This window comes from Medicago sativa, chromosome 6, assembly GCF_051527215.1.
Source record: "Medicago sativa cultivar Bolivia chromosome 6, Bolivia_mono, whole genome shotgun sequence".
In the NCBI taxonomy this organism is placed as follows: Eukaryota; Viridiplantae; Streptophyta; class Magnoliopsida; order Fabales; family Fabaceae; genus Medicago; species Medicago sativa.
Window position 1 is genome coordinate 4,265,024 of NC_140754.1, and position 23,443 is coordinate 4,288,466.

Here is a 23,443-nt window from a genome sequence, read left to right on the forward strand (position 1 = left end):
TAGATGACTTAGGCAATTTGTTACCAATCGTGGATCAAAGAGTTTGTTCGAATTCCTCTATGCTATAAGTGCCGCATCCGCAGCTCAAATTGTAAGTTACAGAAGAATCAGTAGATGGTGCTATAAATCCAATGTTAGGCACTCAACTGCCTCAAACAAGTTATGGTGGAAAGTAAAACAGGTCACCCAAAACTATTATTGCTGGAACAAAGTAAGGTACTAATAATTTCTTTAAAGAGTTAGTTGTAGATCAGCAAACTATTGTTATCCGTGTGAAGTTGTATAACACACCTAACTTTATGCAGTGACTTTAGATTGCTTGAAATTATTCTACTTTTGAATTCAAATAAAGCATGTGAATCAATTTCATTTGCTTGCAAGGTTGTGAAATTATGACATTTGCTAATGTATAAAAAGAAACACATTCACAAGAGAAAGCGAAAGTGACATGTAAACTATAGGAAAACCCCCAAACATGTTCACAAGAGAAAGAGAAGAAAAGACTGCCATGTAAGTTACTTGCATGCTAGCTTATAGCAGTTCACCCTTCACATTAATGTGGATTAAAATGTAAATCATTGATTAAAAAAAACCTAAAAATCATACACAATATTGCTCATCAACATCACAGACACGGTCATCACTCATCATATCTCAAACATGTAAGTGTGGGCTGCTTCTTTTATTACCTGCAAAGGGAAAGAGTGCGAAATATTAGGTAAAAGAAGTCAGAATAAGTAAATGAGGAAAAATGAGGAAAGGTGATATAAAGAACCCGACATCAGTGAAAGATGAAACACATTGATTTGTTTGATCCCGTCATGTACAATTAATAAATAGGCAACAAAATTAACAGAGTAGAACATGAATTCAGTTCAAATAATTATGAGAAAAAGTGAAAAAGGATTAGGAAGGTATATTAAAACTTTATTCATCTTCCAAAAGGAATTTCATTTCATTTAACTCAACAGCATCAGCACACCACTCACAGTTGAGCCCTCTGTTCTCTTCTCATGCAGCACTAGTATTTTTTCTTCAATGGTGTTCTTAGCAATTATTCGAACAACTTTGACGGGTTCCATTTGTGCTGTCCGGTGGATGCACTTGACATCTTTGATAGAGGAGTGTATATATTAACATGTAAACTATAGGTAAACCCTCAAACATGTTCACAAGAGAAAGAAAAGAAAGAAACTGCCGTGTAGGCAATAGAACAATGTTTCTATCAAGAAAGCATCGCGACAGATGTGTTATGGGCACTCTTGCATTTTTTTATGTCTCTTTTTTCTACCACTTTCCTCACTTATGTTATTTATCTCTCTTTTTTCATCTGCAACCTTCACCGCTTCCACAGCATTTATCAATGCCGACAAAAATGTACTCTTCTCCAACTTTCAACACAAAGTTCACAGTTAAGTGCCACAATCCCAACCAATGATGGTAGAATATATAAAGATGGTTGTTCTTTGTGACCATCTTTCCTTCACTTTTAAAACTAAAACCACCGGGTAGAGCTTCTCAACCACAAGTGTAAACAAACAAGAGATACAAGTTGACATGGTTATCACCAAATAAACCACAAAAACTCCAACAGTAACAGATTTTTGGAGGCTCTGTACAGCCCATTTAATTTAGTGTTCCCCTATTCATACATTTGGAATACTGCATTTCTTTTTCTTTTTGGCAAAATTACTTAAAAGGTTACTTACTACTAGTCTAGATACATTAAGGAACCTGGGAAAAGGGTGCAAATTATCATTTAACACAACAAAAAAAAAATATTACCTTCAAAATCCTCATGAACTTGTAATCTTGTATAGCCTGCAGGGGAGTGGTTGAGAATTAGACGAAGGATAATAAGGAGAGACTGTAGGTAAGGGAGGAGTTGTGGTCCTGACGCCGGTTTGTTCTCGAGATAACGTAGAAGGGTCACATCAGCTTCGTCTTTTGTCATTTCATACCTAACCAGTTCCTCGCCAGAAAGCTGAATAAAATGATTTTCTACCTCAATTGGAGGCAAGATACCAACATCAACCTTTGTTCTGCGCAATGTAATTGATTCTGCCACTGATGTTATAAGCTGCGTGAAACAAGTAAATGTGCATATAAGAAGGCATATTTATGAGAAAAGACAAGTGTTTTGATCACCAATAGCAACTAAAAAGCCAAGAACATGTTATATCTGAAGCATACATGAGTTGAAGAGGACAACATTTACCTATCCTCTTCATCAACCAGCAGAAAAATGCAATCATGAAAAGAAAAAAGAAAAAAAGGAAAAAAAAAAACAGAAATAATAAAAATAAATTGTTGCAAAAATATTAATTATAATACCTCTTCCTCCTCTTCAACAATTTTACGCTGAAGACGATCATCAGATTGCATGTTAAACGGGTCGAGGTTCAACAATGACAAGCAAAGATCACGAAGGTGAAAGTCAACTTTTTTTCAAGGAACAACCCATCGCATATCAGCCTGCAACTGGTGGAGAGATTGTTGAGAAAGATCGGATCCATTCAGGTCGACATCGGCAAAAATGACCCTCCTCCATTTAATGTTCGTCGATAATTTATTGAGACGTTCATAACTCACTACCACAAGATCAATTTCTCGTAGATCTACAGATTTGAAGTCAGATTTCACAGTAAAACAGTGGATCCTCAAACCCTTAGGGCAACTATCAAGATACTCTAGCCAATCAAGCCGCATAAGATCGTGCAGAAGCAATGTTGGTTTCCGATCTTCTTTGTTACGATATTTATTATCCATGAGCATCAGACAACATAGAGGTTTTATCATATCCAAAGCTTTACAGTCATTGAAGATGCCTCCTCTGAAGGGGCTAGGTCGTTCGTTTGAGTACTTACCGCTAACCTTGTTGACATACCCCTTACGTCGTGAACGTTTCCAAAACGGCGGTAGTTCTTCATTCTGCTCTCTGATCAACATCCATTCCACAGCTTCAACATGGTAACCGACAAGAGGCTTTTCGAACTTCTCAAGTACACGGCGATCGGCGATAATTTCCTTCACGTCCCTTGACAACATTTCGTTTCGTTAGGGTTTCTTGTTGTGAGACTGGGACTTGAGGATTCACAAAACATATATCTACATAAAATAATTCTTTATTTTTATTTATTTTTTAAATAATAAATCAATGCTCTCCTATATTAAAAAAATTCCAACTCACGTGAATTGTTAATAACGTATAAATAAAATAATTAATTAACACACATGAGTTGGAATTTTTTTAATATAGGAGAGCATTGATTTATTATTTAAAAAATAAATAAAAATAAAGAATTATTTTATGTAGATATATGTTTTGTGAATCCTCAAGTCCCAGTCTCACAACAAGAAACCCTAACGAAACGAAATGTCAAAAAGAGCAAGGGACGTGAAGGAAATTATCGCCGATGGCCGTGAACTTAAGAAGTTCAAAAAGCCTCTTCGCGATTACCATGTTGAAGCTGTGGAATGGATGTTGATCAGAGAGCAGAATGAAGGACTACCGCCGTTTTGGAAACGTTCACGACCTAAGGGGTATGTCAACGAGGTTAGCGGTAAGTACTCAAACGAACGACCTCGCCCCTTCAGAGGAGGCATCTTCAATGACTGTAAAGCTTTGGATATGATAAAACCTCTATGTTGTCTGATGCTCATGGATAATAAATATCGTAACTATCATCGGAAACAAACATTGCTTGTGCACGATCTTATGCGGCTTGATTGGCTAGAGTATCTTCATAGTAGTAGTTGCCCTAAGGGTTTGAGGATCCACTGTTTGAATGTGAAATCCAACTTCAAACCTGTAGATCTAATACGATTTGATCTTGTGATAGTGAGTTATGAACATCTCAATGAATTATTGACGAAGGTTAAATGGAAATGGAGGAGGGTCATTTTTGCCGATGTCGACCTGAATGCGTTGTTTTCTTCATTGAGGACATCCTTCAACAGATGATCACTTCCCTCATTCTCAATGTTGCCACTTTTCTTGGCCTCAAAGTCATCCTCGCCACCACTGTTATTGCAAAACTTATCTAATTCCACCTTATTATCAGCATCAATTGTTTGGGCTTTAGCCATTCCAAATACTCTTCTGCCACTGGTGGATGCTACTTTTGAATCTTCTGAGCCACCAGAATCCTCCAGCTTCTTCATGGAATCTTCGTATTCTTGTACAGCAAGGTTGACTTCTTTAATAGTTGCTTCTTTTCTTTTCTCCAATCCACGCATCTATACAACAACAAATCAGATGGAGGTCATAAACTAACAACATCAACAACCAAGCCTTATCCCACTAAGTGGGGTCGGCTACATGGATCAAATTATGCCATAATTTTCTGTCGTAAACCATATTTGGAATAGCAGAAAATTACAAACAGATAAATTTTCGGCTTTAATGATACTAAATAAAATATTTAAGAAACCAAACATGTGCAAAAGATATATGTATTCATCATAGTTGGAGATCACCCTTTCCAGTGTCAATAGAACATATATTACTTAAAAAGGCAGTGATTCAAATAAAAGATTACAGTATTTAAGACATAGTCTCTGTGGGCATTAGAAAGATATACACACACCATCAGAGGTTGGGTAACTAGTATTTATTTCAGGAAAACAAGAACAAGAGAAGAATAATAAATAATTACCATAAAAGGTAAGGATAGCAATCCCGACTTAGGCATTTTACCATCTTCCTCCAGCACTTCTAGAGTCTTTTGTTTTGCTTTTCGCAAAATATTGTTTGCCTTATCCAGATCAGAATCAGCGGTATTCTCATTATCCTCTTCATAAGTGCTATCATCACTGCTGCTACTGTCCATGGTATACATTTTTCTAAACAGTTCCTCGTGTCTTTGAAAATGTTCACTCACGGCAGCACGAGTTCCTACGTCCTGCTTATCTAAACCACGTTGTATTTTACGCTGAAGCCATGGACTTTTTTGTTTGTGTCTCAGAGTCATGCGTTCCTAAAATAAGTTGGGAAGTGAGAAAAGGATTACGAAGAACATTTATCTTGTTTTATTCAATAAGACTATATATACATATATATATATATATATATATATATATATATATATATACCTCCGCCCTCTGGCATTCTTGTTTCAAGGCATATTCATTAGCAGCTTCAGGATCCATTTCCAATTGAGAAGACTTTGCTTTCAATCTATTTTTCTTCAACAAACGATATGTTTTGGACTTTATCTTTTTGACACGCTTTGCCTTCATTTCATTACGAAAAAGAAGGCTCTGCAATTTAGCAGCCCGGTTTTGCATATCCTTCTTATCTTCTATAGTAACCTATCAAGCATCATCTACAACAAAAAACAATGGAAATTCAGTAAAATAACGAAATTTGTTGTTATTGTATCTTTCAAACAACAATCTTCCTATTTAAATGTAATCTCTATCTATTGTATACTAAAATTCAACAGCCATTAATTTAACAGAGAAATTAGAAAGCTCCATAAATGCTAAACGCAGAGGAGCTAAACTTTACAAATGAGAATTCTTCCAAGCATTTGTACCTTGACGTCGTCCAAATCAAGAAGACTAACACCATCGTTATTATGAGCTTCAATAACTTTGAGATGATGAACTAGTGCAGCCATTTTCCCCTCAAATTCAGTTATGGGTTCAAATTGAGAAGCTATAGCTCCTATAGTTGAAAACCCTAGATCTGTCTTTTCATCAAGGTACACAGTAAGAGCCTCCCTATTTCTCTGAATAATGGATTGCCACCTTGTGACTTGTTTCTTTGATATTTCATACGCCACCTTCCTTTCTACCTTTGCTTGATCTGCCTTTGGAAGTGGTGCATGAACAGTTCTAGAACTATTCTCAATTTGTTGATTTCTTAACCGAAGTCTTGAATGTTCAGGAGCGTCTTGAAGAGTAAGAAGGAGATCCTCAATACTAATATGTCCATCACTTTCCACAACATCATGACTACAATTATTATATTCAGACTCTGGATATAGAGTCGGAATAACATCATTCTTCCATGTAGTTGTCGTTTTGCTATCATCTAAATTACAATAAAAAATTAAAAGTGTGTTGCAGTTACGATAACAAAATAATCAAAATTTGCAAAGAATTGAATGATATGCAAAAAGCTGAACACATTTATTCTTACCATGAAAAGGCTCCCTCAGCCTGAGCAGACGGAGAATTAGTTGTACCATCCTTTCATGTCTCTCATCATCTTCCTCTCGAGAATCATCATCAGATTGTACATTCACATCCTAAACAAACAAACAAACAAATGGATTCAGACAAATCAGAAATTAAGGATATGTTTGGATAATAAACAACTTATTGTTCAATTCATAACATACCTCAAAATCAGAAGAAAGGTCGTTATTATCATTGACAGATACAGGGTCGTAACGTTTATTCTTTCTGGACTCTTCCTCGGGTAGTTCTTCTTCGTATTCGTAAACGTCGCTTTCGATTTCATTTACATCATTATAAATACGGAAGCTAGCTGAGGAAGTAGCTGTCTAAACTAACTCATGGGCAACTGCGTTCGCTTGCCTCCTAATAAACTCGACTCGAGAGTTTGTTAAAATTGTAGAACAAAATTGTATGTTGCTGTCCACAATAGCTTCAAATTCGGTGATATCTCCGGTGCCTCGATTAAAGTAGTCAGCCACACGCTTCGAGTCAACTTCAAAATCCACAATTTGGCAACTGTAATTCATTAACCCACCGCATAGCATGATTATAAACTCACACACATAAGTGGAGGTACCGGGGTTCGAACCCCGGTCATGGCATCCGTCCTAACAATTTCGGCATTTTGCCACTTGAGCTAGGACTTCTGGATTCATTTTTAATGGCTATCTCTATTCATTTTTAATTGTTGTTTTAAGGTTAATTACACATATTTTAAAATTATTTGTCTTTTAAATATATTACCCTTGACTATATTATCTCACTTCATTTTTTTTGCCTCTCTATGTGGTATAAATAGTTATCGATATTGTCAAAAAAATAGTTATGGATGATTTTGACAAAGTAATAAGTAATACTAGTTTGAACAACAAATAAAAATGAATACATATTTTAGCGATTGAAAATAGAAAATAAATACATATTTTAGCAAATGAAAATAGAAAATACTTTCACAAATTAATCAAAATCTGAATGTGTTTTTCTTTTTTAAATCAATGTGTCTTGTTTTCAAAGAAATGGTAAGTTATTCTTTTCGAATTTCATAGAAAACTTTGTTCACTCTTAGACCATCTCCAATGACCCTATTGAAAGGGTGTTTAAGCTTGTTGAACCATTGGAGGAGAGGGTATTGAAGATGAGGTGGAGGAGAGAGTAGATGAATGACTTCAACATGTTGAATCCTGCCACGCTGAGCCACGCGTCGCGTTCTGATTGTTTGAAAATGAGTGCGTGCATTACACGCGCCGACAGGGCGCGTGATGCGTCAGAAGACGCGGAGAGAGAAAAAATTGTGAGGATAGGAGGGACACGTGTTGCAACGCAATTGGCAGTTTCGATTTATATTTTCTTAATGCTTTGGACTCAATTATTTCGTTGCAAATAATTTTTTTATTTTTTTACTAAAATTTGTAATTTTTTTTCTCTACAAATAGAGACTTGAATCATTTGATTTGGACACTGAAACAAAAATCAAGTTTTCACTCTCTTGAAATGAATCGCAATAATAATCAATTCAACACCCAAAATTCTTCTGATTACCCATTTAACTACCAAAATCCGAACAATTATCAACACCCAAATCAATTTCCCAACCAACATCCTCAAAATCCAAATCAATTTCCCAACCAACATCCTCAAAACATGTCAAATTTTGGTTTTACATTTTAAATTAAGAAAATAAAAATAAATTATTTTACAAAATTTTGTTTTTCCATAAAAAACTAAAAAATAAATTGTTAATTGTATTATTTTAATTTAATTATAATCGATAATTATAATTTTATGTAATTATAAAAACAAAAATTAAATAAGAATAAGAAATGAAAAGTGGTGGGGTAGGGTGTTGAATGAAAACCATTGGAGTGGTAAAAATTGAATGGATGTTGAATTAAGAGAGAGAAAATGACGTGGAGTGTTGGGAATTGAAAAAGTGAATGTTGAAGGTTGTTGAATGTATTTTGCCATTGTACATGATCTTATGAGTAAGAAAAATCAAAAGACACATGTACATAATCTAGCTGGTAGAAAACATTGTTGATCACTCTGTGTGTTACGCTTTTGTAACCTCAAGTTTCTATGTGAGTAATAATGTGATCAATTCTATATGAATTTGCTAGTTTTAGTAGTTGATTGTGTGCTTGTTTTTTCTTTTTGTTATTGTGTTAATTGTTGGAAGTTTTCACCATTGTTTAGCAATTACTAATATACTTTTAATTTTTTTCATAATATAAAATCCACTATTGGTTGTGTTTGTCATTATTTAATTAATGTATAGTTTATCGTTCATTTTTATATTCAACAAATTTGCAGACGCATTATGATATGAATGCATTCTGACTAGAGATGCCTAAGTGTAGGTTTATTTTGTACTCCCTAAATCAAACGAATTAGTCGCATGCATGAACTCGACAAATTAAAAGTGTGAATGCACACCGTTAATCTCAAAAAAAATTGCATGAGACGAAAATCCCTCATAATTCAACACACTATTCTCAATTGAAATTGTTGTGAGACCACAAAATCATGTTATAGCGGTGTGTCATTTTTGCGTTTGCATGAATGGGTCGAGAGGACTTGTGTCCATAAAATAATAAGAGCAATTAATTTTTTTTGAGTCAACAAGAGCAACTTCTTCAAAAGCTTAAAAAATTTGCACTATTCCTGAATTTAGTGCATGCTCAATTCTAAGTACTCCATTAAACACCGACCCTGTTTATTACATGGTTTTTTTCTTTACCAAACACATAACACCGGTTAAATATGCAGAGTCAGTAATGTAAGGGGTTGCTTTATAGCTCTCTTTTTCATCAGAAAGGTAATATTTATGGAAAACTTTAGAAAATATGCATAATAAAAATAAAATAAAAATTGTAGTACATGGTTAAATATAAGTTTATGATATAAGTTTGGGACCCTATAAGTTTATTTTTTTTTTTGAAGGAAAAAGGGACCCTATAAGTTTATGTAAGGTTATGAACCATACATCCAATGTCAAAGCCAAAAAAAAAAAAAAAAATACCACCACCCAAGATTTTGTCAAAAAAATAACCCTCCGCCAAAAAAAAATACCACCACCCAAAATTTATTTTCAATTTTTGTTTGACAAATTTTATACGAATAAGTTAAATTGGTATCGAACAAAATCAAATATAAGACTTTGAATTGAGAGGAACACATTAATAAGTCCAAACCAAGACTACCATGTCAATTGTCAACCTAGGTGGGTTTGTTTGACAAACTTTTGTTTTCAATTTGGTCTCTTTGGTAAGACACCTCAATGAGCTTATAGCTTATAAGCTCGTCTGACAAAAAGGGAATAAATATTGATAAGCTATAACTTATTTCACGAGCTTATAAGCTATTTTTCAAAAGCTATTACAAGTAGTGTTTGAGCTTATAGCTTATCAATATTTATTCCCTTTTTGCCCTTATTATTTTAAGCAAAACTCACTTTTACCCTTCCATTATTTATTTTACTGTCTTTGCGTAATTGTCCACATGCGCAAGCCTTTATTTCACTAATTGTGTGTCTTTCATTGTTTTTTCCCCTTCATCACGACAGCTTTTAAGAAAAAATTTCATTCCAATATGCCTTCCATTGTTAACACTTAACAATATATCCTGACAAAAAAAAAAAAAAAAACTTAACAATATGCCTTCAGTGAGATATTATTCGTGTATCGATTAATTTTTTTTTTGCAAGAGTTTTTTTTCTTTTGATGGAGTTGTAAGTATCTTTTTTTTTTTTTTTTACGTGAGAGTTGTAAATATATATCTATTACTGTTAACAAAACATTTAATAATTAATTTTATAAAAAAATACATACTCTAATATAAATTACAAACAAAAAATAATTATAAAATAAAATAAAATTTTAGTAAATAAAAATTAATTTAATAATAAGTGATATATTAAATGAATAAATTTAAATTACTTTTAAAAAGTAAATAAATTACTAAATACTTAAATAGTAATTTATATACATTTTATTATGAATTAAAATGTCATTTTATGTCATTTTACATTTATCACTTAGTTGAACCGCTAATTTTACCAAACACATCAATTAGCTTATCAGCTATCAGTCATCAGCTATAAGCTATAAACTATCAGTTAGTTTATCAGCTATCCGCTATTTTTACTAAACAGAGTCTTAATCAATTAATTTCATCTATAAGAAATCTAGGCACTGTAGATACCATTATTTTTTTTTAACAAACTGAATAAAAATTTGAATCGGCCGCGTTATTATTAGTCTCACAGATAGGACACAACATCAACACCAAGTTTCAACAAAGAATAATGACACTACAGTGAGTGACATAGGATTGACAGTGGAACCATATTACTAGCATGCTCATTGCAGTTACCGTAGTTAGTTTTTTTACAACCATAGTGCACCCTAGAGTTACCCTGGTTAGTTTTTACCTTACCATAATTACCATCTACAACATTTGTTGTAGTAAAGAATTTATTCTGGTTAATAAAAAAAATTGAAATCCGGTTTCAGAATTTGTTATAACAAACCGATCAATTTTACTATATAGTATAGTTCTGTGGACTCAAACAAACACATTAGAGCTGGAATTGGAGGTGAAAAATCATAGAGAGAGAAATCACACCAGTGGAAACGCGAGAGAGGTGAATTTTCTTCTTCTTCTTTGTATATTCTTCAGCTTAGGCATACAACAAAACTCATACATGTGGTTACCGCCCGAACCAAACCCAATTTAACGGGTTTTTTCTGTTTTGATTGGGTTTGGATATGAGTTTGGTTTTTCCGCGATTTCAAAACACGGGTATGGGACGGGTAACGGGCATATAGATACCCACCCTGAACTCATACCCAAACCCGTCCCGAATGCAGAAAATTATTTTTTTAGTAAACTTTACTTTATGTTGATATGTCATGTTATTCTGTTTGATACATGTCATGTTATAAAAACTATCATTGATATTTAAAGAAGCAACTAAATCAATCGGTTTAACAATTTTTTTGAAGAAGCTAAACGGTTTAACAAATGTTAAAGTGAGCAATAATGAGCATATTGCTGAATAATGCATTACAACATTTCTCTAGGGGTTGCCAAAAAACTTCTGTTTTTTTATTAAAAAAATTATTCAATGCGGGGACAGGGATGGAGCGGGGATACCCGAACCCGTCAGGGACGGGGATGGAGTTCAATTTATCATCCCCGTTGATTATGGATAGGGTAACGGGTAAGTATACGAGAATCGGGTATGGGATGGGGATGTAAACCCGTCCCACCCCGCCCATTGCCATGCCTACTTCTGCTATTTTTTACATAACAATGTGACTATGACTTACTTTTTAGCCGATTCTACTTAGCAAGATAAAACTTGATTGTTGTTGTTCTTCTCTGAAAATGCAATGCAATGCTATTAACATATGGTAATAATAATTATTTGTTTGTTTGAACACATCGATAGCTCAACTAATTTGAGTTAGTTGGAGGTTTCAGTTTAAACCTAGATGAAAGAGAAAAAATTAATTAAAAAACTAACTAATAACATTTGTCATTAAAAAAATGTTAATAAGTTTTATTTTGATTTTGAATTTGATTTTTTACTTTGAATGTAATTAATTAATTAATTTATTGCATTTTAGTTGGGATGTTAATTCTATACATAGGGTGTTACATTCTTTACGGCTTGATTGATTAATCTCTGTTTTACTTTCTTGTCCAGATGCATCGTTGTGGTATTGCAATCGTAGAGAGGAATTATAATCCAGTAAGTCGGTTTATTTTATATGTTTTTTGTTTGTATAAATTGTTAAAAAATCTTGGATAGCATAGCATTCCTTCATGCTCAAAATCTCACATATACTTTGTGAATGTTTGATTATATTGTGATAAAAAGTAATTTTGGTTTAATTGTATTTATGTTAAATTGATAGAATAGAGTTGAAGGTAAAATGGTTTATCATTCGACGAATTCATGTAAAGTGAGTTAAACAATAAATTTGAATGTAAAATCAATCTTAGTATAAAGACTTTAGTTTCTAGTTTGACCTTATTAGAATAATTTTTGGAGGCAAGTTCAATTATGTTCGAGAGTAACAAAACATATCAAACATATGAAAACGTGTCATCGTCAGTTTAACTCAGTTGGTAAGGACAATGCATAATATATGCAAGGTCCGGGGTTCAAACTCAGAATCACGACGATCCACCATGATTTTGCAGAAACTACAATGCATACGATTTAGAAAATCACAATGGATTATCGTCATTCTGACATATTAATCATGATACCAGACATAAGCTTATACAATTTTTCTAAATAAAAACTACTGACATAACATTCACAGTATGTATAGCCATATGTTAGGTTCTGGACTAGGTAGGTAAGTTTTTATCTCAGATATCATATTTTAAAACTTAAAACATGCTTTCTCTAAAACAAATTATTTATTTGCTTATAGATACTTATAATTGTAACAGTTGTAACTATGAGTAATGAATTTTAACACACACACTGTACATATTTGCTCATTAACACATAACTGCACATATGATTTACATTCAATTTTATAGTGCAATATATAGTTGGTTATTGTCAAAGCTTCATATCAATTGCTTGGTTTTCTTCATTTTAAGAAAACTTATGTATAGTGTAGGCAATATATTTCCTGCCAAATTGAAATCCTCTATAAAGTTTTAACAGTCATAGTTAACTCTAAAGTTTTATATCATAATTTAATTTAGGGAAATGTTAACTTGTGTCCTCAAGGCACAAGTTAAAGAGTCAAAAGTAGAAACTTTTTGTTGTAATTAATGCATTTGAATTTAATTTCTTTACTTTTAATTAGTTGAATGCACAAAATTTAAGAAAAAACTTCTACTTTTGGTTGCTTAACATGTGCCCTAAGGGCACAAGTTAACAAGACCCTTTAATTTATCTATAAGGTAATACAGTAGCAAAATTTTATTTGAAGCTTGCATAGTACTACTTTGTAAATTCAAAAACTGAATAGTTTCTTTGGTGACTGTCCAAGCTCCACATGAATTGCTTGATTACTAAATTTTTTGAAATCTTCTTTATAGTTTAGGAAATAAAATTCCTACCAAATGAAAATCCTCTGTAAAGTTTTGACAATCATGTTTAACTCTAAAGTTTATATCATAATGTAAGTTATCTACGAGATAATAAAATAAACAAATATTATTTGCAGCTTTCTTGTATCCTTGAGTTTGATGGTGCAGCCAGCGGGAATCCCGGACCAGCTGGTGCCGGAGCTATACTGCGTACTGAAAATGGGAGTCTGGTATCTACTTTGTGCAACAATTCATTTGGACATTATATTATACTACTATTTATTTATAAAATGTAGCTAAGCTAACTCTTATATGTTTCTTTGTAGCTCTATCGATTCCGCGAAGGACTTGGTTATCAAACAAATAATGTTGCTGAGTATCGCGCATTGATTTTAGGACTGAAACAAGCTGTAAGGAAAGGATATAGGAACATCACTGTCTACGGAGACTCCGAACTTGTTATCAATCAGGTCTGTTCTATTATATGTTGTTTAGCTTTATAGATTATGCATTTGATTGTTCATAAAAAAGATACATGGTGATTCGATAATTCTAAGCGATGACATGATTTCTTTGTTAAAAACAACTATGGAACTATCCCTTTCCCAAAAAACCTAAAGGCTCCTTTGAATTCATTTAGTTTCATATCCTTTCCTAATTGATATTGTTAAGATTTACACATTGCTACTCTTCATTTTTTATACATTTTTCTTTTCTAAACAATTTACCAACATATGTTATTGTTTTGCAACAGCTGAAAGGTTTATGGAACATCAACAATGCTTATTTAAGGAACTTATGCAATGAGGCTTTGGAGCTAAGGGATAACTTTCACTTGTTCAGCATCTTTTACATTCCTAGGGTATATATTTAGCAATTTGTTCTATTTTGTTTAAGTTGCCTCTTTCTCAATTGAGCACTGCTTTGTGAAGTTGAAAACAATTAGATTGGAATTTGGGAATCATTTTGATCATACTTTATCTTTTTCTTAATAAGACTGTTTAATTTTCTTTTACTGTCAAAATACAAATGGTTACAAGTCTTGAACAATCTTTTCAATTATAGATTACAAGCTTCAGTGCACCGGGTTGCCCTTTTTTTATAGATTACAAGTCTTTATACTTTTACCTCAACAGTTAACAAATACCGTGTTTGTTCTTTTGAAAATGTTTAAGGAATATAACGCTGAAGCTGATGCTCAAGCAAATCGGGCCATCTTTCTTGGAGGTTAGACCTTAAGACTTTTCGTAGTCCCTATAGGTTTCAAATGTTCAATTGTTTGATTTCCTAATGAACAAGAACTGCAATGACTTGCATCCAAAGCTGCTTTGAAACCATTTAAGCATCCTTTGAAACGAAAAATGAATCTTTTAGTTTGATTATTTGATTTCCTAATATATCAGAACTCTGCACTGACTTGCAGCCAAAGTTGCTTTAAAACCAAAAGCCTATTTGCTTTTTGTTTGGTTTTCTGCTTCAATAGATAAATTTCCATTTAGATAATTCTTTTGAACTATCTATTAACTTGTCTTACGTATGTATTTAATCGATCTTAAACTTTTTTGTAGACGGTCAAGTTCAAGAAGATTGCATGAATTAACGATCATCCGACTGCATGCCACTGTCAAAAACTATTGGCAACTATGTTACATTTATGTCTAGCAAGTACTTCAGTTTAGCAAATTGGTGGTTTCACATGTGAACTGGCATGTCAAAGGTCAAATGTTGTTTGTAATATTGTAAATTTGAACATGCCTAATGTGTAGATGCCCACTATTAGCAGTTTAGGGACTTAAAAAATGCTATCATGCATGTTGTTTGAATCTTATGTGCACATTTCTAAATTTCTGTTTTCTATGTTCATCTGAAAAACACTTTGCTGTGTGATAATCACTATGAATGAAGGTGATAGATGTTATTTATGACCCCAAAAAGAAGCTTCATTTTGATACATTATATTCTTCAATCTTCCTAGTATTTTTACTAAAAAATTAGGGTATTTGTAGAACATACAATGCAATTTGTCTAAAGAAGTATTAGGAAACTTGATTTTGAAAACTTTCAACTGTAGAGTGTTTGTCGGATGGCTTTGTATTTTTGTTCTTCTTCTGTTCATTCATATATTATTGAACTTCAAACTCCACCATTTGTTAAACTTAAAGTACTGTTTAACAGGTTTTGTTGATTGTAAATATTAGTTTTGTTTTTAAAAGAAAGTGTGTTTGGACCTAAAAATTTGAGTTTTTTTTTTCTATGAAATAAACATTTGAATATATTTTGATAATTATAGAAGTTTTTTTTTTTTATCATCACTTATTACTCTTTGTAGGCAACATATATTAAAAGAAAGTATTATTGCCTCACTAATTTCTTATAAACTATGCCCCCTCAAATTTATCAATTTGATGTTGTGCTTGACGAGCTTAACGCAAGTCTAAATTAAAATTATAAAATCCAAAAGAGATTCGGATCTTGCAGCGCAGCGATAACATAAAATTGAACATCAATATTTAACGTGGAAAACCCTCTAATAACGAGGGAAAAATCAAAGGACAAACTCCGAAAAATATTCCACTATATTAAAGAATATTAGAATAATCTCTCCACTCTCTTACACACAAGAGATACAATATAGTGTTTCCCGCAAGTCTCACTCCTATTCAAAAATGCTATTATTTTATAGCACTTAAAAGTTATAGAGATGATATGTATTTTTCTCACACTATCTGGATTTACTCAACATTCTATTTTTCCTCTCGCACACTTCCACACACACAAACTTTGTATTTTCATTTCTGCTTCAATGTTTTCCTTCATTACCATTGCCTCTATTTTGTATTTTCTATTCATAAGAGAAATGAGCCGTAAGAGTTGGAAATAGTTCACACCTCTTACACCAAAAGTCACATGACAAAAAGTGTGAAACCTGTAACAATAGCAAATCTTCAAACTTGTGTGCACCGAAAGGTATGGCTATGAACTACAAGCTAAATTGGAGCTTTACTATTAGAAAGAAAACTCATATGTGCAAGACTTTGGCTAGGAAATTGCTTCAAGCATTTTTCCTTTGGGCTGGAACATACCACACGTTGTGGGACCAACATTTGACACATCTAGATTAGTAAATTTAGATAAAACAGTGTTTTTTTTTATCATAAATTTTATCGGTGAAATTTACACATCTTATAACTTTGAATGTGTAAATCCGAGTTGAAGTAATATTTAAGAATCGTGAAGAATAGAAGGACCTTTTTATTTTTGTCTTCAACAAATAAGAGAGTTGAGTGTATGTCTAATCCCAAACATTAGATGAAAACATGTAGCTAACACAACATTAGGTGAGTTTAGAGTATCTAATTCTTTGTTTGCCCTATGTAATTGAAAAACTAATGAATGTATAAAAAAAATTTCTCGAAAAATTTGTTGTACAAAAGTCAACTATTTCATTTTAATTAATTTTTGTTCAAGTTAGAAATTGAATCACCTTACCACCTACGATTCAAATTTCTTATCACTTGAAGTAATATAACAAGGCAAAATTACACTAGTTCTTTAAGTTTTTATTTTTATTTTTAAATTAGTCTTTTATGTTACACTCACCTCCCTTGAAGTCTCTTTAAACAACACATATACCCCCTCTAGTTTTCAAAAAACATTCACCTCCCCTCTAAACTAACTCTGTTAGCCTAAAATGTTGATTTGATTCTTAACAACCCTGATTTATTCCATTACAGAACAACTCCACTACAATGAAATCTTTATCTACCATGTAATTTACAGGTTCATCACCGGTATTCATACATCCCACCGCTAAAGGATGTGTGTCGCCATGGGCAACTCCAAATCAATTTCACCATTCTCTAAATTGGAATCTATGACGGAGAGTAGTAGTAGTAGTAATATTGATGCTAATGAATGGAGTAATTTTGTTGATTCGATTGAACTTAAAATTGAAAATGAAGAGAAATTAGGTAAGTGGTGAAAAATTTATGAGTTTCATTGGAGAAAGGATTTGGTGTAATGGTGTAATTTTGATTTTTTTGGGACTTCGGTTAACATGATCAAAAATTAACTTAAGAGTTGTTGAGATGTGAAAAGCGAAAAAAAAACAGGAGAGATAATAATTGAGAGAATTTATTCCTATTGACAATTTTCAGGGCCGTGAGGGGTGCAAACAGCTTAAACGAGCTGGGCCTCCCTCAAGGATGGGCCTCAATTTTTTTTATACCCAGTAGTAATAGTATCCTCCAATAAAAAAAATGAGTATTGCTTTTTAGGCCCCCTCCATTCCAGCAACTTCCATTCAAATCATAGATGGCTGGAAAAGGACTTATAGGCAACGGAACCTCTCAGCCCCAATTATGATAACTTACTTGTCCGTTCATAGTTTTTCTCAATTGAAGAACTTCTCTTTGCAGTCTCAAGCTCTTGTTCATAATCCAAGGCAACAAGAACAGAGGTGGTGAACAAGAAGCATTAGTGTTGCCACATTATCTACTCTAGATAATTATCACCAAATTGACCTCTTAATAATCTTACATGTCTAACCTCACCAAATATACAATACGAAGAGTTGATTGATGAATTTGCTTCAGTAAATACGCGTAGGAAGTCTCGTTTTAATGCGAATGAAGACTCTTTTTGAAGGTATTCGCCTAAACTCGTTTTATATTATCTATTGCTCTTTTAAAAAAAAATACGTTTTGATTTTATCATTGACCTCTTTTCATTCCTTGAGCCGAGCCTCCGAATTCTCAGGGACGGCCCTGAGAAATTTTATACTCCTTTATTTGAGATACCAATGCGTTAATCCAATGAGGATGGGATCATGAGATCAATTATCAAGAGATACGAGGTAAATATAATCTAATTTGGTTAATGACAGAGTTTGATACTGATGTCATGTAAAAATTGTCAGTCTCATTAATTAGTGTTCTCTCATAAATTTAGTACTCCAATTTTGGCTGTTAATGTCATAAATGAATTGCAATTCTTTTACGCAACACACACTCACACACACGTTATTATTCAGAGATTGCATAAAATTGAAGTTTGAGACATTGCATAGCATAGCAACATCAAACTCAAATTTAATGAGATGAACTAAAATAAAAGTAGTTAAGTAGTACTAATATCATGAATAAGCCAGCCATCTAAAAAACCTAAGTTTAGCATGTAGTATTTGACTTTTAAATACATGAAAAATTATTGCACATATACTATATAGGGATTTGCTAGAACACACCCACTAGTTTTTATGTGGAAGTGTTTTAGCAAGCTACACCTTAAGGTGTATTTAACTACTTTTTAGTTATAACTTGCTAAAACACACCTTCTAAAAAATAAGTGGGTGTATCCTAGCAAATGCCTATAGGAGTTACTAACATACACCCACTTATTTTTTAGAAGGTGTGTTTTAGAAACATTCACCTTAGGTGTATTTAACAACTTTTTAGTTATATCTTTGCTAAAACACACCTTAATAAAAACTAGTAGGTGTATCCTAACAAACCCCATATATGTTAATTAAAAATTAACCATGGCGAATGGTACTATGAATGAACATATACAGTTACTAGGGACTGATACCTAACCCATCTATTTGATGTGCTGCACTACTTTTTTTTGCAATTGGTTAGGAGAATAACTTTTTAAAGAAAACTCTGTGAGTGAAGGTAGCTGGATTCATTAACCTGCTCAATGGATCATTAATCCACACCCCATTATAAATCAATCAATAGAACCTGTCATTTTCTCTTATTGCTAAAGGTGGTATTAGTATAAAATAATTTGGATTATTAACACATTATTACAAAATATATACAGAAAAACAGCTATTCACCATATTGGCACATTCAATTTCAAACTACAAGGTTCCAGCTTTTCCGGCATTGATTCCTCGTTGTCGTCCCATAATGTTGTTACGGTCAAAAGAATCAACAATATTGACTCACTTATACTGTTATGCACACGAAGGAAATTCACACACGTGGGAAAACACTTGATAACAATAGTCCCTAAAGTATATCCACACAATACATGAAATCACTTTTACCTCCCAATTATATAAAAATTATTATATATCTATTGAATGTGGCACTTAGATTAAAAAAAGTTTATGTGATTTTTTTAACGATCAAACAACTTTTCTTTTAAAAAAAGAAATTTGAAGTGTCCCTAGTTAATTATGAATATTTGGCCTTTTTCATGCAAGAATCACTTAGTTATTTTTCCTTTATGAAGAAGGAATAGAAAATTTAGTTAACTTTAAACAAAGCTAGAAAAAGAAAGGTTTATGCAATTATAGTGTTATGAAGATTAAGGAGCTAGTGCATTAGTAACAAAAAAAGAACATGATGATTTGGTCAAAAGCAATGTCTTTTATATGCATTATTGAGAAACAATGAGTTGGTTTTGTACTTAACCAAAGTAAAGTTGCAACTCAAAAAAGAAAAAATTCAATAATTTTAGGGCCACATTCATATTTTCAAACATTATTTCACATAATTTAATCATTAGTGTCCCCTTTAACTAAGGAAAATATTAATGAGTGCCCCCGGGCACTCTTTAAATACTTTAAATAGCAAGTTTTTAATAAAAAGTTGTGTATTGAATGAATTGGAAATTGTAACAGTTGACTTTTCAAAAGAATAGTTACTAATTTTATGATGTTTAAAGAGTACCCCGGAAACACTCGTTAACAAGACCCTTTAATTAATTCTTTCCCTCCAATATGCATATTCTCACCTCTCAAAAATAAAAATAAAAAATATGCATATTCTCATTCATTCCAAAAGGCTAAGTTTGTTAAGGACAATGTTACCCTTGTGTTACATAAAGAAAACAAAGTGGCCCCAAAAGTCCTAACATTCATTCATTAATCCTCCAAATTTCCCAACCTACCCTTTTTTAAAAATAAATATCCCCATATGTTTTTTCAATACATAATTTCTTTCCCTTTTTACCCTTTTTTTTGTCATCTCCTTTAATATAAGAAAAAAACATGTTGTGGAAAATCCCTTAATGCCCTAATCCTTTTTTAATGCAAAAGTCTCAAATTTTGGGGTAAATCTGGTTTTTCTCCTTACATGTTGCGGAAATTCCATTAATGCCCTTATCCCTTTTTAATGCAAACTTATCATATTTTGGGGTAAATCTGGTCTTTTTTTCTTATATTCCTTAAAAAGGGTATTATTTCCACTGTTTAATACATTGATATTCCCAATATTTTTGGGGGGCAAACTCTCAAATTTAAATTTCAAATTTCAAAAGTCTTTTATATGAGATTCAATAGTCTGACAATACTCATCTATCTGGTTTTCTCTTTCTCTCACTTATTCTCACATATCTTTCATCTCATTCATCTTTCTAATCTTCATTTTATTTTCTTACGAAAAATATGTTTTCTTTGTAGATGAAGAACACAATAAAGAAAGAAGATGGGTAAGGCAACAATAGCATCTTTATTTTTTCTTTGCAAAATTGTCTTTTTCGTGTCCTTCATGACATAATCTTCACCTGAGTTTACTCTTTTTTCAAGGTACATCACAAATTCTCCTGCACAATATACCAAACATTCAAATCCAAACTATAATAAATAGATTATTAATGGGTAAGGCAACAATAGCATCTTTATCTTTTCTTTGCAAAATTTTTCCTTTTTCATGTCCTTCATGACATAATCTTCACCTGAGCTTACTTTTTTTATTTTTTTTCCAAGTACATGTACATCACAAATTCTACTGCACAATATACCAAACATTCAACTCCAAACTATAATAAAGAAATAAAGAAATAAAGAACAAATATTATGCACAATCTACTTTAAATACTTATGTTCTTACAAAGCTTTTCCTTTGTCTTTGCAAACAGAACAAATAAAGAAATAAAGAAGCATATCACTATGAAAAGGAAGATGAGTACAAAGATGAAAAGTACCCTTATTTTTTATTGTTTGTATGTTTGTGATGGGAACCTGGGTAAGAAAAGTAACTAAGGTTCTTCTTATTTCATTCTATTAGAAGAGAGAACAAAGATTTACATATAAAATGAAAAGAACATGACACTTTTTTGAATCTGGTATTACCTTCTAACAATCATACTTTTTTTATGTGGAAAAAAACAGTAAATGAAGGTTTATTATGGGAAAATAAGAAGAATTTTTTTTTTTGACTTGGATAATGAACAATCTCTAACAATCTGCCTTAATTTTATTTACGAGCAAAAACAACATATTCTTGCATTTTTCGTGTAAGTTATTTTTCTACATATAGAACAAATAAAAAATCCAATTGCTCCAGATCTAATATTCTATTTGTTTTTACACAACATGTTTTATAACAATCTGGTCTTTGTAAATCTCTAACAATCTTACTTTTTTATGTGGAAAAAAACAGTAAATGAAGGTTTATTATGGGTAAATAAGAATTTTTTTTTTTACTTGGATAATGAACAATCTCTAACAATCTGCCTTAATTTTATTTAGTAGCAAAAACAACGTATTCTTGCATTTTTCGTGTAAGTTATTTTTCTACATATAGAACAAATAAAAAATCAAATTGCTCCAAATCTAATATTAGTATTTGTTTTTACAAAACTCTAGATCTAATTAAAAAAACATATAACCCAAAAATATATACATATTCTGAAGAAAAATAAAATAAAAGAAAAAAGAAACAGAAACATATCTTCATACAAGAATATTTCAAGAGAGTGCTGATAAAAAGATATATACATATTCATATGTATTGTTGTTATGGAAACAAAATATGCAAAGAACTTGACCTTGATGAAGTTTGTACCAGATCTGGACAACATACAAGATTGGGACGAAAACATGTAAGCTCTTTTCCGGCGCGGTGGTTGCAAGCTCCGGCGTGGTGGTCACCGGAGAAGTATGTCCGATCCTGATTTTTTTTAAATGGGTTTTGTAGAGAATATGGAGGGGACTCTTTTTATAGTGATGGATTTTCAAAAGCTTGTACGTGGATGTCAAGATCTAGCCGAAAAGATGGTCGTAGGGAAATTTAAATTCATCTTTGACTTGAAAATAAATTTGATAGACTACAATTACAGATGAAAAGTAGAGGATGAAGATGGTGGAGCAATGTAAGAACCGCCAGAGACACAATGAAGGAGGGAGGCGGTGGCTAGGGTGTTTGAGAATGAGAGAGTTTTCCATATTTCTTTGGTGAAGAGAGAGAAAATTTACTTTGAAATGAATATGGTGTGTGTGGAATAAAGTGTAATGACAACAAATAAAATAAAAAAAATAAAAAAAAATATTCTAGGTTGGTACGATATAGAAAGGGGTAAAGGGGTATAGACTTTTTTTATTGAGAAATTAGTGTATTGAAAAATTAGAAAAATTAAAGAAGAGTGATGGGAGCTGATGCACTTCACGTGTTAAAGGTATAAAAATAATGGGAACAAAAGTATTTGGGACACACTGTTTTAGATAACACAGTGTTTGATGAAAAAACTTATGGGAACTATCAATACAATGAATAAACAATTTTTTCATAAACAATTTTTTCATATTACGTAGATACTTATATTCATTCATATATCTAACCATTTATTTGACTTTATTTTTGTCTCTAAATCTAAACTCCTTTTCAAATTACTAGAGTGAGTGACATATTCCAGTGGAATAATTGGGAAATATGACAAAATTTAATGTGATACTCCCTCTGGTCACATTTGTAAGCAAAAAAGTGCTTTTTAGATTCATTCAATATTTAATGTATTTGGCTTATATAAAGACCAAATACATTATGTATTCAATTCTTTTTTGTTTATAAATGTGACCGGATGGAGTATGTAGATTGAAAAGTCAAAGATTGAAAGAAATAATAAAAATTAAAAATTGCTTTTTAATGTGATATAGTGTTCTAATACATAGTGTTCTCGTGTGTAAAAATTCCACACATAGAGAGAGACAAAAGCAAAAGATTGGACCATGGGTTGTTTATATAGATGACAGTGGAGCATGGGTTGTTTTTGGACCAAAGAAAAAAATTGATTCTTTGTGGACAAAATAATAAATAACAATAATAATAATAAAAAAATAAACTCAATAAATAGAGAACGAAAATAAAAATAAATATAAAATTTTGAGGATTAATTTTGATATTTGCAAAAAAAATGAACTAAAAGTTTATAAAAATACTATATAAAAAACAATTCCATA

General features: G+C 32.0%; 3 protein-coding genes and 1 long non-coding RNA gene across 5 annotated transcripts; 1 reads left to right on the top strand and 3 right to left on the bottom strand.

Moving 5' to 3' along the window:
* Positions 1-435: 435 nt before the first annotated feature.
* Positions 436-2,681, bottom strand: LOC146912176 (uncharacterized). Its single transcript, XM_085719637.1, has 3 exons — positions 2,335-2,681; positions 1,786-2,080; positions 436-689 (listed from the first exon to the last, which is right to left on the bottom strand). The coding sequence occupies exons 1-3, from the start codon at positions 2,383-2,385 to the stop codon at positions 655-657; spliced, it is 381 nt and encodes a 126-aa protein (XP_085575763.1). The 5' UTR covers positions 2,386-2,681; the 3' UTR covers positions 436-654.
* A 1,018-nt stretch (positions 2,682-3,699) lies between these two features.
* On the bottom strand, positions 3,700-6,734 carry LOC146912177 (uncharacterized protein C57A7.06-like). Its single transcript, XM_085720697.1, has 7 exons — positions 6,608-6,734; positions 6,351-6,499; positions 6,149-6,257; positions 5,541-6,040; positions 5,095-5,313; positions 4,659-4,979; positions 3,700-4,239 (listed from the first exon to the last, which is right to left on the bottom strand). Exons 1-7 carry the CDS (start codon positions 6,732-6,734, stop codon positions 3,847-3,849), a joined length of 1,818 nt encoding a protein of 605 aa, XP_085576823.1. The 3' UTR covers positions 3,700-3,846.
* Positions 6,735-10,684: 3,950 nt separating this feature from the next.
* LOC146912178 (uncharacterized) lies at positions 10,685-15,202 on the top strand. Of its 2 annotated transcripts, none has more exons than XM_085719647.1 (7): positions 10,685-10,831; positions 11,900-11,944; positions 13,389-13,481; positions 13,578-13,721; positions 14,006-14,113; positions 14,427-14,478; positions 14,820-15,202. In XM_085719647.1, the coding sequence occupies exons 2-7, from the start codon at positions 11,900-11,902 to the stop codon at positions 14,849-14,851; spliced, it is 474 nt and encodes a 157-aa protein (XP_085575773.1). In that variant the 5' UTR covers positions 10,685-10,831; the 3' UTR covers positions 14,852-15,202. The 2 variants fall into 2 exon arrangements, with proteins under 2 accessions (XP_085575773.1, XP_085575774.1); XM_085719648.1 differs by having other exon boundaries at positions 10,741-10,827; positions 11,898-11,944.
* A 4,409-nt stretch (positions 15,203-19,611) lies between these two features.
* LOC146912179 (uncharacterized) lies at positions 19,612-22,744 on the bottom strand. Its single transcript, XR_015015929.1, has 2 exons — positions 22,036-22,744; positions 19,612-20,808 (listed from the first exon to the last, which is right to left on the bottom strand). It is a non-coding gene; the product is annotated as an uncharacterized LOC146912179 (long non-coding RNA).
* Between the last annotated feature and the right edge of the window lie 699 nt (positions 22,745-23,443).

Excerpts from the sequence above, each read along its gene's own strand:
- LOC146912176 (XM_085719637.1), bottom strand. The coding sequence starts at position 2,385 with ATGCAATCTGATGATCGTCTTCAGCGTAAAATTGTTGAAGAGGAGGAA. Across the intron at positions 2,081-2,334 it reads TTGTTGAAGAGGAGGAAGAG|CTTATAACATCAGTGGCAGA; the intron begins GTATTATAATTA and ends TGTTTCACGCAG. Across the intron at positions 690-1,785 it reads AGTTCATGAGGATTTTGAAG|GTAATAAAAGAAGCAGCCCA; the intron begins GTAATATTTTTT and ends TTCCCTTTGCAG.
- LOC146912177 (XM_085720697.1), bottom strand. The coding sequence starts at position 6,734 with ATGCTATGCGGTGGGTTAATGAATTACAGTTGCCAAATTGTGGATTTT. Across the intron at positions 6,258-6,350 it reads ACCTTTCTTCTGATTTTGAG|GATGTGAATGTACAATCTGA; the intron begins GTATGTTATGAA and ends TTGTTTGTTTAG. Across the intron at positions 4,240-4,658 it reads TGCTATCCTTACCTTTTATG|ATGCGTGGATTGGAGAAAAG; the intron begins GTAATTATTTAT and ends GTTGTTGTATAG.
- LOC146912178 (XM_085719647.1), top strand. The coding sequence starts at position 11,900 with ATGCATCGTTGTGGTATTGCAATCGTAGAGAGGAATTATAATCCA. Across the intron at positions 11,945-13,388 it reads TAGAGAGGAATTATAATCCA|CTTTCTTGTATCCTTGAGTT; the intron begins GTAAGTCGGTTT and ends TATTATTTGCAG. Across the intron at positions 14,479-14,819 it reads TCGGGCCATCTTTCTTGGAG|ACGGTCAAGTTCAAGAAGAT; the intron begins GTTAGACCTTAA and ends ACTTTTTTGTAG.